Below are 18778 nucleotides of genomic sequence, written 5' to 3'. Positions count from 1 at the left end.
TAGATTAAATCTTGTACCATGACCAGTCACTCTGTATGTATGTGTGTGTGTGTGTGTGTGTGTGTGTGTGTGTGTGTGTGTGTGTGTGTGCGTGTGTTTGTGTGTGTATGTGTATGTGTGTGTGTGGAGACAGATATGAATAGCAGCTGCAGAGAGGGATTCCCACACCAACCACAGGTAAACAGGCAGCTGCACACAGTAAGATTCCAGATTCCAAAGAAGGAAATTATTAACTTGACTGATTGCAATTGTTCCTCTAATTGTGTATATATGCCGTGGCAGGTCAGTTTGTGTGTGTGTGTGTGTGTGTGTGTATGTGCACGTGCATGTGTTTAATTGCATTTATCAACATTTGTGTTATCTGTGTACATGAGCGTGTGAGCATAATCCTATGTGAACACACGTGTGTGTGTGTGTGTGTGTTTAATGTCAGTGTAATGGTTTTGGCTCTTCTCCCACTCCCCCGGCGATCCTGTACACTGCAACGCTCACTTCATGTGCCAGGGCATCAGCATTCTCCTGGAAAACGCACACAAATCCACACAAGCGTTCAGCTGCACCTTACTCTGACTTCACAACTCTGAATCACACGCATTATGTGTGCCACTGAAGAGTCCATGCTCATGCCTCTCAGTGTGTTTCCCTATGTGTCAGAGACAGGATATCAACCTGTGTGTATTAGAGTACTTACTGATATTAGTGACAGTGTATCTACCTATGTCTAAACATATCTACCAGTGTGTATTACTGTATCTTCCTCTGTATCAGGTATTATCTCTATGTTTCATAGATAATATTATCTGTATTATCTGTGTATTTCACTATATTCAGCTTTAGTGCATTTACCTGTGTGTGTCAGTGGCAGCCTATGTACCTGCGTCTATCAGTAACTGTGCTATCCTGCATGAGGTTCTCACCTGAGTGTCAGCTTCAGCATAAACTCGGACCACGTCTTCAGTACCGGAAGGACGGACGAATGCTCTGGACATCTTGTACTTCTTCACCAGCGCATCGATGGTGTCTTGCAGGCCAGCGGGGCTGACCGCTCGTCTCTCTGCGTCCGTCGTGTCAATCACCCTCCTGTCCGCCACCTAGCGCACATCCCAGAATGCTTCACTCCATCACATGCTTCCTAAGGTTCCACTATCACTCCCTGGCACTTCTATGACTTGTTGGCAGCTCTAACAAATCAGCTTTGCTCATTCTGACTGAAAAGGCTTGAGCTGTATGTTCCACGGACAAATGTTTCTAGACAGACCTTTGCACGATCGGCCAAGCATACGCATGCAGGCACACAGACACACAGACACACCTTGACTTTGAGCTGTCTGTTGGGCAGATCAGTGTAGATAGCATCCCACTGCTGAATGGTCAGGCCCTTGATGGCCAGCACGGCCTCGATCAGGAGCATGTCCGACAGGGCGTCACCCACCGTCTGGGGAGAAAGAGACATCAGCGGCTTGTAGGGAAGGGAATGGCAGCCATACGTCTGTCACCCCCAGGCGACACAAACTGTGGAGGGAGAGAGGTATCAGCACTGTGGGGAAGAGAGGTATCAGCACTGTGGAGGAAGAGAGGTATCAGCACTGTGGAGGAAGAGAGGTATCAGCATTGTGGGGAAGAGAGGTATCAGCACTGTGGGGAAGAGTGGTATCAGCACTGTGGAGGAAGAGAGGTATCAGCACTGTGGAGGAAGAGAGGTATCAGCATTGTGGGGAAGAGAGGTATCAGCACTGTGGGGAAGAGAGGTATCAGCACTGTGGAGGAAGAGAGGTATCAGTACTGTGGGGAAGAGCAGTATCAGCACTGTGGAGGAAGAGAGGTATCAGCAGTGTGTGAGGAAGTGGTCAGTGGGGCCTGCAGAAAAAAAGCAATACACACAACGTCTGTAGGGAGATAGGCAGTATCGCCTGCAGGGACCTTGTTCAGCTGGGTTTGCATCAGATATTAAGAACGGCAGAGCAAAACTGGAAATTGTAGGAACAGCAGAGAGATCTTGCATGAAGAGTAGCAAGAGAGCCATCAGTTATCAGTGCCACATACAGGGAGAGCTGTTGTTCAGTCTAGGGGGGAGCGATGCGGTCAGAGCACACAGCCAACACTTCAGCAGCAGTACAAGGGACCAAAGCCTAAAAACACAGTAAGGGACCAAAACCTTAAAAATGGCCCGGGGTGATGATGTTGCAGTGGCTCACCTGGTTAATGAGGTTGACAGTGCTCTCCAGCAAACGGGCGGCGCTCTTCTTCTCGTCGTTGGTGTTGGGGTCCAGAGCAAGCTGCTGGATCTTCTCCTCTGCAGCTTTACTGAACAAAACCTGGGACAGACCCAGGATAGAGCAAGGAAAGACAGGCAGACCACAAGGTAGAGAGGGTGAGACAGACAACTGTACAGGTCAACCTGTACAACCTGTACAACCTGTAAAACTCAACCAGGCAACAGCTAATAAACTTGGAAATACTCTTGGCTGGCTACAGCTATGTTTGTTGGCTGTGTGGGTGATGTGTGCATGTGTCTGTCTGAATGTGTGATTGTGTGAGTATCCGAAGCACTAAAAAAACACACTCAACTACTCCCACAGCTGTGTTAGCATACTTACTGTGCCATGGCCGTTCGCCTCAAAGTACACACCGATGTCAAACTCCTGTGCAGCGTGGTGGAGGTGCTTCACACCGGTCTTTACACAGCGTACCGTCACCTGCAGGTCAAAGGTCAGTGCAGACGCTTCATGCTTACTGACTTGAATACTGACAGACAGCGTGCAAAGTGAACACTACCTGTAGGGCACAGCGGCTCACCTTCATGGTCTCCTCCAGGTATTGCGTTGAGCTGCCGTTAGCGTATGCCGTCTGCACCACAGCAACCCGCAGGTCCAGTCCAGCCTGTACGCACACGCGAGGACAGACACACAGAGACCCACAGACACCGTGGGAACACAGACGAACAGACATGGGTAACTGTAATACAGCACACGTTTCTCAATGTTTCAATTCATAATTGAACATGGCAGGCTTGATCATCAAGTCACAGAGACCTGTTCTGGATCTAATGCAATCTGACTGGGTGGTTCAGTCTGCCTCGTGTCTTACCTGATTGAGCAGCTCTTTCAGGAAAGTGCTGATAAGGGTGGCGATTTTGTCTCCGTCCAGCAGGTGAAACTGGTCAGCCGAGTCATTGTAGTAGTACACAATCCGATCTGCGTCCCCATCAAACGAACAGCACCGCTCTCCTGCACTCATCCGTACTCCTGAGAGGGAGAGAGAGAGAACGTTTTTACTGCAAACTAATAACGCCCTTAAGTCTTGCACCCCTCATATGTACCAGTACTCCTCACACTCTACGGAAATACAAGGTCCTTAAGACCCTGGGATACAGGTTACCGCACTATAGCCAGAATCATGAAGATCAAAGCCGATGGGGGGGGAGCTTTTAACTAAAGGACACCTAAACTTTTCAATGGTCTGCTTTAGCTTGTGTGGGAGGTGAACCTTAGTGAAGACACAGTAATTTCCCTTATTAAATTTTACCATTATAATTAATTCTTAATCAGAATTTCACTTACTACTTGATACCTGCAACACCTCTAAATTTTTCCTGTTTTTATCCCCTGTGACTGAATTATACTAGCATTCTGTGACATTTACCAAATAAATGTTTTTTTTTTTCCTTTCCACAAACATACCAGCATTCAGAAGGATTACTACATGCTGCAGAATAAAAAAATGATGGTGCCATCTACTGGCTAAAATGTAGTACCACACCATATACAGCCCCTGTAACGCAATGTGGCAGAATCACAGTCATCATGACATTCATGGTACAGAGCCTGAGACTCAATTAGACAAAAAGTGATTTACTGAAATTACATGAATCCCGCTGAGCCCATCCAGTACCTGTATAAAGCCCCTAACTGCACAGTGTGGGGCTGGTGGATGCTACCTGGTAATGGGGGAAAGACTTCTGACCTGCTGCTGAGACATTTTTATAGTCCTGTATGTTGTGACACAGCACACAGGTTATGAAACCTTAGTGCAGGGGTGTCCAAACCTCCATCAACTCGTTATGAACTCCTGAAGCTGCTGAATAACAAACTGATCATTTGAATCAGCTGTGTTGGAGCAGGGAAAGATCTAAAACATGCAGGACAAGTGGCCCTCCAGGAGAGGTTTGGACACCCCTGCCTTAGTGCATGAGAACACAGCCAATAAAGAAAGGTAACACCTCTAAATCTCCCTCTAAATCTCAATTCCTTTTATTGCTCATCTGCATCATTCACATTTAAGATCAGTACAAACTAAACATAAATGCATGTTTATGGCTTGACTAAGAGCTAATCTGGCACCACCCCGGGCAAAACAACTTGAAATTGCACTATAATAACGACACTAGATACGAAAGGTCACTATTGATTCATAACACCAGGTGTGATGTCACAATAGATCCCAATGCACGCTACCTGTCTTACGTGACACTACCAGTCAGACGTTTATGACTAATACTACCCCAAAACAAAAACCTGTTTGTGCATGCCTTCCTTATCCCTCACGACCTGGGACCTGCACTGTGAATTAATCACCTGCCATTGCACTTTGGCTGGGGCCATCCGCAGGTGTCAAATTTCTGCCCTACCTTGCGGAGGCCGCTGCTGGACTTTGACGTAGTCGGCCCCGCACTGGAAGTTCAGCTTCCCGCTGCTGCCGTCGTTGAAGAGCGAGACCTGCAGCTCCTTCTGGAGGAAGGGCTCCATGTCCCGCAGCTTGAGGGCGCCGATCCCGTTGGCGCCGTCCACCAGGAGGTGCTTCTGGTCGTCTGTCCGGTTCGGGGCCTGCGGGCAGAGGAGCCGTGACAACCCGCAGTCTAACTCTAACCAGCAATTCTGCTCACCTGACACCTGATTATACCAGTGCTTACATCCAGCTAAGACCCTATTAAACTTCCCCATATGCTCATCAGCCATGGTGCAAGTTTGAGAGGGGGAAGGATAACAAAAGGTCTGCCAAATGTAGCTAGATAAGATAGAAGATAGATGATGAAGGCGCTTCCTGGTGGCGAGCGGCTAGTCTTACGTGCTTGGTGAGCTGGACGAATGCCTTCGACAGTTTCTGGTAGTACCCATCTATGGTGGGAGTGCCGTAGCGACCCTGCGTGTTTTGGCAGCACACCATGAAGTGCAACTGAGGCGTGGTCACCAGGCCATAGTCTACAATAACAGAGAGAGTGAGACTGTCAATCATTTATTAGGCATTCTGGCCTCAGCAGGTAGCGCAAGCAACAATAACGGCCCCTCCAATCTAGCCAGATGGACTGCTGGTAGTGGGCACTCACACACTTCCAACACACAGAGTAATAAGGAGCATACAGCATACAGTGGAGGTAAGGTATTTATGTCAAATGGTATCTGCTTGGAATGCACTGTGTTTACAATTAGCAGATAAGAGCAGAGACTGAAGTAGCAAGAATGACAGAGCAGAGTCTGAGTGTGTACAAGCATAAGGAAACACGTGTACGCACCATGACCGTGACCGCCCAGGGAGGAGACTCCGTCTAACACAGCCTGGGACAAACCCTCACTGCTGGGCCTGCAGAGAGAGTGACACAAGCCTGCTCATTCCACTGGAATTCCCTTGAAACCCTGGTGAGCAAACTTGAACCTGACATGTGTCTGTGCAACATTTCCCTTGGTTTTAACAACAATAAGGAAAAGGCAACCCCACTACATGTCGGCACCAGTTCCTCTGCCCCCGTTCCTCCCAGTTTTCCAAGCCTGTGGGGTCAGCGGATTCATTCTAACTCAGCTCATCACTGCTACACTCAGGAGACATTTTAAACTAGATCCCTGTGTCTGGGATTGACAATTCCTGCATTAACTGCTCTGAAAGATACAGCATCGCAGGACCTGGTGTCCTTTCCTATGAAGACGCTGACATCCTGACTCATGTTGACCGCCTCCCTCTCGATGACGTCCTTCAGGGCAGCCAGAAGGCCCTCCTGCTCAGCGTTGGCCAGCAGTGTGGCGTACTCCTCCCACGCTGGGGTCACCATCTCCCCCATGGGGTCTATGAGCTTGACCCCGTTGTCCTCCTGTGGGGGGAATCAGTGGAGAGACACACAAGAGAGAGAGAGAGGAAACAAAGGGAGTCATTACAAACCTGGAAGTAGAAATATATTTCAGCTTTCAGGCTCCTGCCACCTCCATAGGAGCCTAACACTATGCCTGTGCAGAGAGGGAATCTGCAGATGCACATGTGAGTGGAGTGGAATTAAAAGCACTGCTGAACACGGCAGAGAGCAATATATGAGAAGACAACTGTACACACACCTCTGGGTTATGCGAGGCAGTAACCATCACACCGATGGTGCTTTTGGTCTTCTTGGACCTCAGCGCTGCCAACAAGCCCATCCGGTACATGATGTGGTCCAGCTGTTTTGCGTTTGTACGGAACCCGGCAGTGCCATATTGCAGAACCAGTCCGACCGGTTTCGGGTGTTGCACGGAACGCTGGGACACCTTTTCAAACTGTGTCATTCCTCGGGGAATACACAAATTAGTACTTTTATTGCATGGTACACCACTAAATTGATTAACCGATACAACATACACATGAATTATCTACCTAGCTAAACGTCGCACTGTGCTCATACAAACCCATATAACTTGGAAGCGTGCCAGAAATATCAAGGAAATAATGTACTATGGAATAAGCTAATAAAAAACTCAACTGGATAGCTAGCAATCTCGGAAACTCTGAACTCTACTGGACAGCGAACAACAATACTGTTTGCTGACACATCGGCGTTGCAGATGCATTAATATAAAACTACTGTAACAATTTAGCTAGCTAGCTAGAATGCTACAGTTGTCATTGTCATTTCATTCATTCATTTATCACCTAACAAACGTCTAGCGCTCTCATGGCAAGCTAGCTAGCTAGCTAGTCTAGTTACCCTCCTCAAACTAAACTGAACCCAACTCTGAAGTACGGATGGTTTTAATAACTGATGTGCGTATGAACGACAAAAAGTATTGCTTGACATGAGAATACTCAGCATTTAAACAAAAATGTCCTGTTTAGTCCACTTACTGTAGTCTGCAAATCACCTAGACAGCTTCACGGAATGATCACTCCTGGCGACGTGGCTGTAGTTCCGGGTACGTGACTCCGCCTTCCTAAAGCCAAGGCCAAGTACTGTTACATAGCAACGGTATTGCCGACTCAGCTACCGTAATGATAGTAAACTGAGCACCACTAAATTTGGCACGGAGGAAGGAGGCACCATGTTCTCATCTGATATCATAACGTTTTTTTTTTTTTTAAATCGGTGATACATATTTTTACTTTTAATTACAATGTTGAATGATATTTATATGTGTTATACCAGCTTTATAGAATACATTGAACAATGTGTTCATACATAGTATGTTCGCAATTCTTGTAAATTCTACGTTGTTTTTTGGTTTTGGTTTTTTGTATTTTGGTTTATCATTGCCTATTTTTATATAGCCTATTTATTTATTTCATTTTTTTCTATATGCCCTCTTATTGCTCTTATGAATGTTATTTTGTTGTTCCTTCTTTGTCTTTCAATGTAATTTGGCTTGCAATACATTCAGGAAAGGTGCTGCAGAGACAAAGTTATGCTATTTTCAAAGCTATTTTTCTGCAGCAATGAGAGCTGTGTTTATTGATGTCACCACCCACGGGTGGTGGTGACAGAATATTGAATGAGATGGATGTGGCAGCTGATGCCCTCTCATGTCAATCACTCTGTTTGTTTCATGATGCAAATTACACATTCGCAGGCTGTTGGTGGGAACAAAGTGTGCCCTGGCACTCCGTGCCAGTGTTGTCATTTCCAGCGGTGCAGGAGTTCATGACCTCATATGAATTAGCCCACAGCATTGGGTCTGTAAAATGCTGTGCAGCTCCACAGAGACATACAACTTTTGTGAATGCAACCTCACTAATATGTCATTTGATCACTGGCACAGTGAACTTTCTTTGTAATTCTAAAGTCATTACAGTAGATTGTTTGCAACTAGCCTGCCACTGTCACAAGTAATAGCTACTATTGCTGCTGCTATTAACACTGCCTCACTGGCATATAGCAAAAGCCAGACTGAACAAAAATGTTACCTATTCTGGCATTATGATCTTTAATAGCCAAAGACTCTCCTCCTTTTGCCGACCTTGAACATTACATGTAGGTGGGCAGGATATGCCAGGGTGACTGCCATGAGCATGTGGGAAATGAAATTCTTTCATTTAAATTATGGGTAAAACAATTCTGCCCCTTCATAAAAGTATTTTTTTTCTGTTTGACTTAGGGGGTGTCCTGTCCCTTCTTGTTCGGACGTGTAGTAGTTATTCGCTCTTGTAAATCTATTTACATGTCTCCATTGGAGTGATCGATTCTGGCTGCGCTGAACTGAACGATTTCAACGGAGGGACAATATCAAAGGGTGTCGCAACCATCAAACGCGAAGGGCCCCTTTAGCATAGTCCAGCTGTGGCTTCACGACTCTGCCTCTTACTTGGCGCAGCATCTTAGAGGACACTCCAACATTACACATGGTTCTGCATAGTATCGTGCGTGACCTTGGCATGTCATTTCCTTCGGAGTCCAAGCAGCAAGATTCTGCCGCTGACTCGAAAACGTTGATGTTTGTTTTCACGAACAGCAATTCCACGCAGGGACTGCACTCATTTTATTTGTTTATTATCCAGATCAGGTTGTACGGAGGTCAACAGCCTACAGAATCATCCACAGTATTGCCTGGACCTATGAATCTGCGCAAGTCCAGCGCAGAACTGATGCACGTTATCTTCTCATTCTGCGCAGAATCTGCGCGGCATGACGCTCAAGAACAAAACCTACGTGCCATGGGTGTGGGGGATGTTACCGGTTTGTTAATGACGTGTCACCTGACTCGGTCTGAACACTGACGAGAGGGGAGGAGAGGATGAATAAATAAATAAATAAATAAACAAGAGGAGACGAGTCCATTCAAACCCTCACCATCTCCCACCGCTGCAGCATCACTGTAGGCGGGAAGACTGGGGAGAAAAGGACAGCGTATGCGGGAGAGGAAGGCAGTTCGAGGCGTCAGACAATTCAGAAATTCTTCATTTAAGGTTTGCGCCGAAGATTAATCCTCGCGTCAGAGAGGACATCGACTGCCCTCCAGAACGAGCCGTCATTTTATGATCGGGCTGTCCGGAGTCAGTCCTACATGTTTTTTGCATTCTCCTCAACCTCCTCATCGGGGAAATTGCAACAATTACAATATTACGCTCTACAGCAAAACAGAAACACTGGTGGATATTCATTGAAGTCTGGATACTTGTCTAAATGATATCGAACGGCATTGCTGACGAAAAACGCCGGGCCGTCGCGTGGGGATCAGTTTCATACCTTGCTTTATACTTTGCAAGGGGGTAATAAAATAGCCATTTATTGCTAAGGGAGAGCGTTATATAAGGAACGCATTGACACAGGGCTGAGAATAAGCGCCGTAGCAGGACTCACGCGGGGAGAAGAGTGCAACCTTGCGCACGATTATCTATATTAGCTATAGAACCTGTATCGCCCTGAGATTCCGGTTTTATGTTCGGGAAAACACACGATAATAGTTAATTCTGGCAGTAGATATTTTAAAGTAACGCAACTCATATCTGTAAGGTCATATCCTTTGGGATTTGAAAAGGACCGTCTGGGATCCGGAGGATTGACATTTTCACTATATTGCCGTTTTTCCTCTTGGTGAGTTTAATCCTTGAGGGTGACACTACAGAGAGAAGATGTCGGGGCAGACGCTGACGGATCGCATAGCCGCTGCCCAGTACAGCCTGACGGGATCAGAGGTGGCTCGGGCTGTCTGCAAAGCCACCACGCACGAGGTGATGGCTCCCAAGAAGAAGCACCTCGACTGTAAGTGCGCTGGATTTTCAGTGCGTGTGTGTGTGTGTGTGTGTTCACCATGTTTTCAGTTCAGAAGACTAGGGCAGTTGCGATTGCAACACTCCCCTCACGTAAGTTGTGAATGGTATCCAAAGAAGCTTTCCTCACATTATAAAGGGGAATATACCAAGGTCAGGAGTACCTTTCTGCCAGATTGCACAGTCCAGCTATTACTGTGTAAATAGTGAGCAGTACTGTATAACGATGTTAGTGTAGCCATACTGGGCTCGCAGTGAACACTACTGCAAGGTGGTTAGAGCACACAACATGGCAGCCCATTGATGTGGTCAGAAGGTGGCTTGTAGCCACCTGCTGTGTAGATGGGTGGGTGGGTAGGCAAAGCAGGGGGTTTGGCAGCAGAGGTAATCTCAGCATGTCCTTCTGTCACACTGGTCCCACACTGCTATCTTTTAAACATATAATGCAGAACGTTCCAGTTGGAGTCTAGTCCCATTTTGATTGGCCTATCCCATTGTCCTGTGCTAAAACTGAGGGCATTTTGTGATGACATCATACTCACACCGTCTGATGTGACCAGGTCACCCAAACAACGTGCATCAAATCTGTCTCCGAGTTTATATTTTACCCTCCAGGCTTAATGTGGCAGTCATTTTCAAGCTTACGTAGCCTTATATTAAATTGCACCTTTACAAGTATGTATTTTACACACACTATATTGGCCTATATTTCACATTTCACTTTTATGTTGTATTTTCCAGCTTTGTGATTTATGCTTCACCTTTACTATATGTTTTGCCCATTGATACATTATACTGTGCCTTTCTGGTGCAGTTTACACTGTACTTCGCTCAGTTTGTATTTTGCACCTTCACTAGGTCTGATTCCACTCCAAACGTTTGGGTTTGTGGGTTATATTTTACGCTACAGATTTACAGTGTTTTTAGTTAACACTACACCTTTACTTTGTTTTAGTAATTTATTTGTCTGCCTTTTACCCTTGGGCCTGACACCTATTGTTTACCTTTTAAGTTGTGCATGCGTTCCAGCACATTACAAGCCATGCTTTAAGGCATAATCAATGTAAGAGCACTAAGGCTGAAGTATTCGCCTCCTTGCAGAGGCAGAAAGTTGGATGCCACATGCATGTATTCTGATTCTCAGGTTCAGCTCTGCTGAATAATGAATTTGTCAGCCAAAAGCAGGGGATGCATAATTTACAGGGTCAAAGTTTACAGTGTTACGGAGAGAATAGACCAGGAACTGCCCTGGATCAACAGCTTAGCATTGCCCACAGCTGCTGGCATGCAAGAGCACAATGTGCACGCATGCATGCATGCGTGCATGTGCATGCATGTGCATGCATGTGTGTGTGCTTTATGGGCACTGTCAGTCTGTTACTTTGTGCTACAGTTTTTGTATACCTGTGTGTTAGTGGAGATTCTCAGCAATGATGTCAAAGAACTACTGTGTAAATGTCTCCTTTCCTCACCGCTTTGTGACTGATGGTAGCCTCAGTGCTTTCCAGTTATGTAGAGAGTGGCTGAGTAAGTTCCTCCATTCAAGCCTGTTAGCTGCGCTGGTTGTTCCAAAGCTCTAGAATTCAGGCAGGTGTGGTGGGAACCTTGTACGAGCCTAGTTCATAAGGAGCGGATACCAATTTCTATGCCATGACACATGCCATGGTGTCCGCCATGTGAACAGGAGTCAGAGCACCAGTTTCTTACTTGCAAGCTTGAAGCTGGACTTAATTTGAAAAAGAAATCCACATAATCATGATTAATGATTTGGTTTTTAATAAATGCACTATTTAATTTAACTATCTAATTTCTTCTGAAATCCTTCAGTTATACAGTATATCAGTTTGACTGTGCACCTTGTGTGTGTGTGTGTTTGTGTGTGTGTGTGAGAAGAATAGTAATTACAGTGTGAGTCATCACAGGTGATATGAATATCTTACTGCTACAGACTCCATGGTTGAGTGAATGGTTGTGTGACATGGTGTTTACATAGCATGTAGGACAGTGATACAGGGTATGGAAAGAAGTGTGTGTCTGTGTGAGTGTGTGTCAGTTGGCATCATGGCATCTTTTTTCCAGTGCCTGGGTCACTGGTTGAATCCAAGTTCAGTTTTTGCTTGGCATTTGAGTATTTTTTCAAAGGTTTAGGAGCATGATTTGGAAGGATATTTATCTTTCTGTCTCACTCTCACTTGCCCTCTCTTTTGTCTATCTATCTGTCTTTTTTTCTGACTCTTTTTCCTCTATCTCTCTCTTTTCTTTCTGTGTTTCTTTCTTTGCAGCTCTTGATGTAGTGATACAACAGTCACAGCAGGGATTAGTGCTCTGTGCATGTGCACAGCAAAGGGGGCAGGGCCAGGGTTGGAACTGCAGTGATGATGTCACAGTGGGCTTCCTGGAGATTCCAGTCTTTCTGGGCTTGTGATGTCACCATGAGGAGGGGCTCAGCTGTCGACCAGTCCAGCCTTCTGTGTGGTGTGGCGCCTCATTACTGAGGTCCTCGGCACCTTGTTGTTCAGGACCCTGGACAGGGACAGAATCACAACAGAGTTTCAGCACTGTGTGCCAGGATGGAATCACAGAAGAGGTTTAGCACCAGTATTTTAAGCACAGACCTGACTCCACCATCCCTTTCTCCAAAGATGTACAGCCCTGCACACACTCATACACACACGAACATCTCTGCCCATTCATGTTTGCTAACAACAGTGATTTCCAACAGTTTCCATCTCGACTTCTTTCTTGATGAGCATTTCTTCACATCTGATGGAATTGATGGAATTGTACTTCCTTTTAACTGAGAAATAATGATGTCTGATGAGACATTTCCCTCAGTGTTAAGCAATAACACACATAGCCTATTTAATAGGCACAGAGATCTTGTTATGAAACTACAGAGTTGTGTGTGACAGTGTGTAGGACTTACTGCTCTTGGCTGTGATAAAGCCTTGTTTGCCAAGCTGTTTCAGCTGTTACTTTCCTTTTACAGTGTTGTCAAGCTGGAGCGTACATGGCAGCTAGCTTGTGCTTGACTGCACAGCCAACAAGATTTCTTGTAAAAGTTGTCTGCTATCAGGAGTGGAGGGAAGGTGTTACTTACATTAAAATAAAATGCAGGTGCCAAGCAGAATATATATGACTGCGGCAGGAAGATGAGTCTGAGATAAGATAGATAGATAGATAGATAGTACTTTATTTCCAAAAAGGAAATTGCCTTGCCAACAGTCAAGCATGCTGGGAAGAGAGGTATACAACATAAAATAAACATAAAACAATAGGACAATAAATAGAACATTAATAAATAGAACAATAATAAACAGAACAATAAATACTGCGGCTGCACCATTAAGGTGACAAGTTACAGAATTCCAGTAATGAAATGTGCTTCTTGCACATATTGCACTTATAGAAAAAAAAAAATATATTGCACATGAGGGGTTCCATACTTAATTTCAAATGAATTATTGCGCTGGGGGTATCAAATGGTGATCTCCCCATGGCAGAGGGAGGAGGAGTTAAACAGTTTTATTGCTGCTGGTAGAGATGATCGCCTTTGACGCTCCATGGAGCACTTTGCAGGGATGAGTCTGCTGCTGAAGGTGCTCCTTTGGAGAGACAGTGTGCCGTGAAGGGGGTGATCTGGATCGTCTAAGATACTCAGCAGTTTGTGGAGCATCCACCTCTCAGAGACCTCTGCTAGAGAATCCAGCCCTGCTCACAGGATAGAGCCAGCCCTCCTTAGGAGCTTGTTGATTCTGTTGACATCAGCTGTTCTCACACTGCTGCCCCAGCACACCAGAGCATAGAAGATTGCACTGGCCATGACAGTCTGATAGAAAATGTGCATCATTTTCCTGCAGACATTAAAGGAGTGGAGCTGCCTGAGGAAATACAGGTGACTCTGTCCCTTCTTGTACAAAGGCTTGGTGTTTCTCAGCCAGTCCAGCTTGTTGTCCAAATACACTCCGAGGAATTTGTACTCCTCCACTACCTCCGCGTTCACCCCTTGGATGGAGACAGGGGGTGGGGGTGATCTGCGTCTCAATAATAATGAATACTTAAAAGGACAGTTTGGTGAAATTTGCAGACTTAAATTTGCATAACATAAATTATCTGTGTATATTACAAAACACAGTCATGGTGAAAATGAAAATCTGAAATATTGTATGAATCAGCTGCTGATTTTCTGAAACCCTACATGGCATCTAATAATAACCACTACAGCATGTGCAGATAATGTTGCATAAATAGCTTTAGTGTTTAGCTTTAGTAAATAGCTAATAGTGTTATTTAGCAAAGCCTGCAAATTGATTGGATTGTTTTTTTTTCATCCAAACCGTAACAATGCAGTGACAGATGTATGTCACCATGTTGTCAGATTTTATTGCGCATTGTGTAGTTTTAGAATAGCAGAAAGCAGTAACAAGAAAATATGTATGTAGACAGAAACAGACAGACAGATGAGAATTTAACAACGTTATATTTTATTATCATTTGCTCAGCGGATGTCCTCAGCCAGGGTGGCTTGAAAAGTCTAGAAGTTTTACACATCGGAGTTTATATATCTTGGCACTGAAGCAATTTGGGTTAGGTACCTCACTCAAGGGTGAAACAAGTGAGCCTTTAACGGCTAGAACCTGCAGCCTTCTGGTTCCAAGATGAGTTTCCTGTTATATTTTCCAGTTTCCTTTTGTGTTATTAGTGCTGTAGTGTGCAACAGAGGTCATTGTGTGAAATTGGACTTACTTTGGCATGATGCCTTCAGATATTCTCAAAATTGGCTCTTTCATTTGTAATTTGGAGATTCAAACACAACCAAAATATATAATGTGAATAGTTCTTAGAAGTGGTTAATTGAAGTAGCTTTAGTCGATCTTTGCCATTTTCATGTGTATCCAGGTATCTGTTAAGATATTGCAATTTTTGTAATCCACTTCAATGCATGCAAAATGAATGGCTGACTAAAATAGTCACTGCTGGTAAAGATCAGGGTTCAATACATTAACTCTGATATTATGTAGTTAGGTACATTAATTCTGATAGTGAGTCATTGTGACAGATACCTGAACACTGCAGTCTGGTGTGGTGAGTTACTGCAGTTTATTCAGAAAACTGCAGATCTGAGTGATGAGTCACCATGGAGACTTGAGCTGTATTATGGAGTGATGGCTGTACAAGGCCATGCTACAGTCTGGTGAAGATACACCAGAGATGCAGTGGACAGCCAGCACTATATGGTGCTGGCTGTCCACTGCATCCAGAGTGCTTCTGAAACCAGTGCTGTATTCTCAGTTAATCACTGTTAGTGGTGCTGAGAAGACCTGTCGTGTCTTGGCGGAGTTGTTGGAGTTAATCTGGGCTAATTTGGGCTTGTAAACTCTGGTTCAGTCTGGTCTGTGGTAGTGCCAGGGTCTTTGTGTCCTATTATAGAACACACCGCTCTTAGTTTCATTCTTCATGCTGTGCTCCTAGCGCTGGATTACTGTCTTTATTTAGATTACTCCAATCCTGATTAGGGCCTGTGCACTGGAGAGCATTACTTGGTGTAGGGTAGGGAGGATATGGGGTGATTTTTTTTTCTGAATATGCGAGATTGCTAGATAGCCTCAGACACTAATCGCTGTCAAGATACATTGCTGTATCTTAATGTTTCCATTCACTTGTTCACTACCATAACTATAAGAATAAAGATGAATATCTTGTCCAGTATTATACTGCTATAAACATGCTTTATGATGTAAAGCAAGGGAAAGCAAATGATATTCTGGACAGCACCCTTAAAACTTGACTCCTTTATATACAATCACAGTAGATGTGAATGTCAAATAAATATGATCAGTTCCATTAAATGTTTTGTCAAAGTCAGGAATGCGTCAGTTACAAACTAACTCTGAAGGATTTATTTCACACAATGGGCTGTATGGTTAAGGAGGAGTGGGGCTTTTTTCGTACAGTGCCCCTTATGCCAGGAGGTGCAGTGGCTTTGAGCGTCAAGTGTTTGGCCTCTTAAGCAGTGCCCCATTTTGGCCTCAGCTGTTCTGGCTCACACAGGTGATGACTAAGTACAGACTTGCTCTCCCTTCCTCCTCCAGAGCTAAATCCTCGACAGCTCCTACGCCCTGCCCCCCTGTCCCGAGAATGAGGGTGGGGGAGGGGCAAGGGACCTGACTCCAAACGAATCGTTATTCATCTGACAGCCAGGGGACTGCCACCTTGTCCATGACAAAAAATGCCCATGACCTTGAGGGTATATCCCCTGCTCCCGTGCTGCCTGACAACCCCTATTTTCCCTCTTTGCCTCTCTCTTTCGCTTTCTGCTTCACCCTCTTCCTCCCTCGCCTTCTCTGCCTCTCATCTCAGTTCTTTTAGATTCAATGCAGTTACTTGCAAATACTGAAAGTAATAGGCGTTTGAATAGATCAATGGCCTGTTGCTACCAACCACATTGACTTGTTTGATGAAAAGGCCAGTGGTGATCAGCCTATCCAAATAATAAGCAGTATGTCCTTCATTATCTTGAGATGGAGTTAGTTTTGGAAGGATGTCAGACTTCCACCCTCTTTTTTACTGAGCCTCTTTCACAGTGTTAAGCAATTAACAGCCAGTACATCTGCCAACAGTGTAGCTACAGGCAGTCAATAGCTGGCAAGACACAAGTCCACAGTAGTAAAATATGTATCTTAGGAAAATATTTATGTATGAGTATGATAAATGTACAACATAGTTTTAAAGCCATCCATAAGTTACTTAAGTTACCGTGTCTGCTGTGGTCTGTAAGTGACATCACAGAGACAAGGGATTATTGGATTATATACAACCTGGGGTGTATAAATCACTGTTTTTTTTTTTTTTTTGCTTTTTAAAACATCATAGTTCTGGTTGTCTTTGTTTGTTCCACACGGTGGTGTCAATTACATTCTGGCTTCGGTATTTTAGCTAATATTGAGATCTTTCTTGAGGCTCGGACTTGAAAAACAGAGACACAGTTGAGTGGAGAGATGGCCTGCCTGGGGGAAAGGGAGCCGATAAATGTTCTGCACTGGGACTGAACATCATAGCCGCTTCCTAGCTCTCTGTGGGCCGCCTCCCTGCATTGCAGAGGGGGCCCTTTGCTGATTAAAGCTCCAAGGACATTTTAAAACAGTGGGGAAGTGGAATAGTCCTACAGGGATCAAGGGGATCCTGTGTGTTTAACAGGCAAATGTTTGCATGGGATGATCATATAACAGCTCCCTAGGGAATGAAGAGTCCCAAGCGGTTATCACAGAGTAATGCAATGCATCAAGCAGCAGCCTGTTTATTGCCACTGTTTGCAAGCACTGGACCTGCAGTGATCCTGTGTACGCTGGGCTCTGCTCCATATTGAGTCTGATTTGGTTCAAGTAATCATTTGTTATAAAGTCTAGAACAGTCGTCTAAATGAACTTTGAATTAATGGAGCACTTCCTTGTCGGACATGATCCTGTATGAAAGCGATGGTATTAACACCAACGCTGGTCTACTCTGTGATAATGATATTCATAATGATATTGATAATGTTGTAGGTTAACATAAGGCAATAATAATAATGTCAATAAATCCATATGATGATCGATATCACATTATTGATAAACAGTTTGCGGTATGATAATGGTATAATTAGCAGTAATGTAGTTCCTTATGTCGTGATCATTTGCAGACCTGATTCAGGCAACCAATGAGACCAACGTGAACATCCCACAGATGGCCGACACTCTGTTTGAGAGGTCCACCAACGCCAGCTGGATAGTGGTCTTCAAAGCGCTGGTCACCACGCATCACATAATGGTCCATGGCAACGAGGTGAGTGAGCGCCGAGTGACGGTGGCCTCAGCCATTGTAGTCCTATTGTATTTAACTGTTCGCTGCGCTGATAAACCACATTATTGATAGATTTATATGGTGCTGTCAAGGCTGTTCATGTTGCTGACATTTTGCTGTCTGTGGTGCTGACGGTTTATTGTCTGTGCCTGTGCATGATGACAGAGATAATTGTGGGTTATTGTTTCTGATGGCAATGAAATGGATGTCCATGGTGCCAGCAGAGTGAACTGTGGGTGCCTGTACATTGTGCTGACTGATCTGTGAATCATTCTGTATTTTTCTTAATTTTATTTTATACCTGAATTTCAAAGTAGGTTCTCGGTCTATTATTCAAACCGTTTATAGAATTCCCATTACCCTCATCTCTGTTAAAAGAATTTTTTTTTTATTCTTTATCTTGATGATGGTGAAAAACAGCCTGAAATGGTGAGGTGCATCCCTAATTTTATGTATATGTTATGATTACAAATATATGATGATGAGGTGAATGTGGTCCTAAAGTCACTTTTCAAGGGTGGTGTAAACACCCTGTTGCTTGGTTTGATTGTAGTGGGTTCAGCATAATTGTTGTGCTGAAGAAGACATTGTCTCTGCAGCTCTCATCACTAAGAGACTGCTGTGCTCTGAATGCTGGTGGAAAATCTGACCTTTTTTTGAAATGTCATTGAATGGTTTATGGAGCATGAAGTGTTCCTCTCTACGGACAGAAAATGTTGAAGTTGAAGGGGCAGAGGTTTGTCCTTCTATGGTTTCCAGTTTCAGGGCCAGTTTTGCCTTTGTATTTATTGATCTTATGGATTTTTTAAATGTGTTTTTTTTTCCTTGAAATGTCTTTTCCTTGAAAAGTATTTTCCCATGAAAAGTTCGACTAGTTTGACCAAAAGACTTGAGGGCAGAATGATTCAGTAATCCTAATTGTTGGGTTTTTGGGTTAACAAATGTCATACTCACCCTGCCTGTGCTCACAGACTATAAAGTAGGTCATGTCCAGTCTCAGTGT

The 18778-nt window shown here is 44.5% G+C and overlaps 2 protein-coding genes across 7 annotated transcripts in view; one reads left to right on the top strand and one right to left on the bottom strand.

The window, feature by feature from the left end:
• Positions 1-95: 95 nt before the first annotated feature.
• Positions 96-7147, bottom strand: pgm3 (phosphoglucomutase 3). The gene is made up of 13 exons (XM_036550321.1): positions 7081-7147; positions 6318-6526; positions 5895-6079; positions 5510-5577; positions 5065-5198; positions 4628-4823; positions 3088-3245; positions 2797-2880; positions 2598-2696; positions 2196-2315; positions 1313-1435; positions 918-1091; positions 96-519 (listed from the first exon to the last, which is right to left on the bottom strand). Exons 2-13 carry the CDS (start codon positions 6522-6524, stop codon positions 430-432), a joined length of 1638 nt encoding a protein of 545 aa, XP_036406214.1. The 5' UTR covers positions 6525-6526; positions 7081-7147; the 3' UTR covers positions 96-429.
• A 1786-nt stretch (positions 7148-8933) lies between these two features.
• LOC118791924 (clathrin coat assembly protein AP180-like) overlaps positions 8934-18778 on the top strand; it is a 32006-nt gene continuing 22161 nt past the window's right edge. For 2 of the 6 annotated variants that reach the window (XM_036549466.1, XM_036549465.1), the window contains exons 1-2: positions 8935-9928; positions 17615-17757. In XM_036549466.1, the coding sequence (XP_036405359.1) occupies positions 9799-9928; positions 17615-17757 (273 nt within the window). In that variant the 5' untranslated portion in view covers positions 8935-9798. Of the gene's footprint in view, positions 9929-17614; positions 17758-18778 lie in introns of all 6 variants that reach the window. The other 4 variants (XM_036549468.1, XM_036549467.1, XM_036549471.1 and 1 more) reach the window with 3 other exon arrangements.

The sequence above is a fragment of the Megalops cyprinoides genome, chromosome 17 (assembly GCF_013368585.1).
Source record: "Megalops cyprinoides isolate fMegCyp1 chromosome 17, fMegCyp1.pri, whole genome shotgun sequence".
Classification (NCBI taxonomy): domain Eukaryota; kingdom Metazoa; phylum Chordata; class Actinopteri; order Elopiformes; family Megalopidae; genus Megalops; species Megalops cyprinoides.
This window is presented reverse-complemented; position numbering and strand designations above follow the sequence as displayed.

Coding starts and splice junctions, on each gene's coding strand:
- pgm3 (XM_036550321.1), bottom strand. CDS start 6,524: ATGACACAGTTTGAAAAGGTGTCCCAGCGTTCCGTGCAACACCCGAAA. Junction 5,199..5,509: donor CCTGGGCGGTCACGGTCATG/GTGCGTACACGT, acceptor CTGTTATTGTAG/ACTATGGCCTGGTGACCACG. Junction 520..917: donor ATGCTGAAGCTGACACTCAG/GTGAGAACCTCA, acceptor TGCGTTTTCCAG/GAGAATGCTGATGCCCTGGC.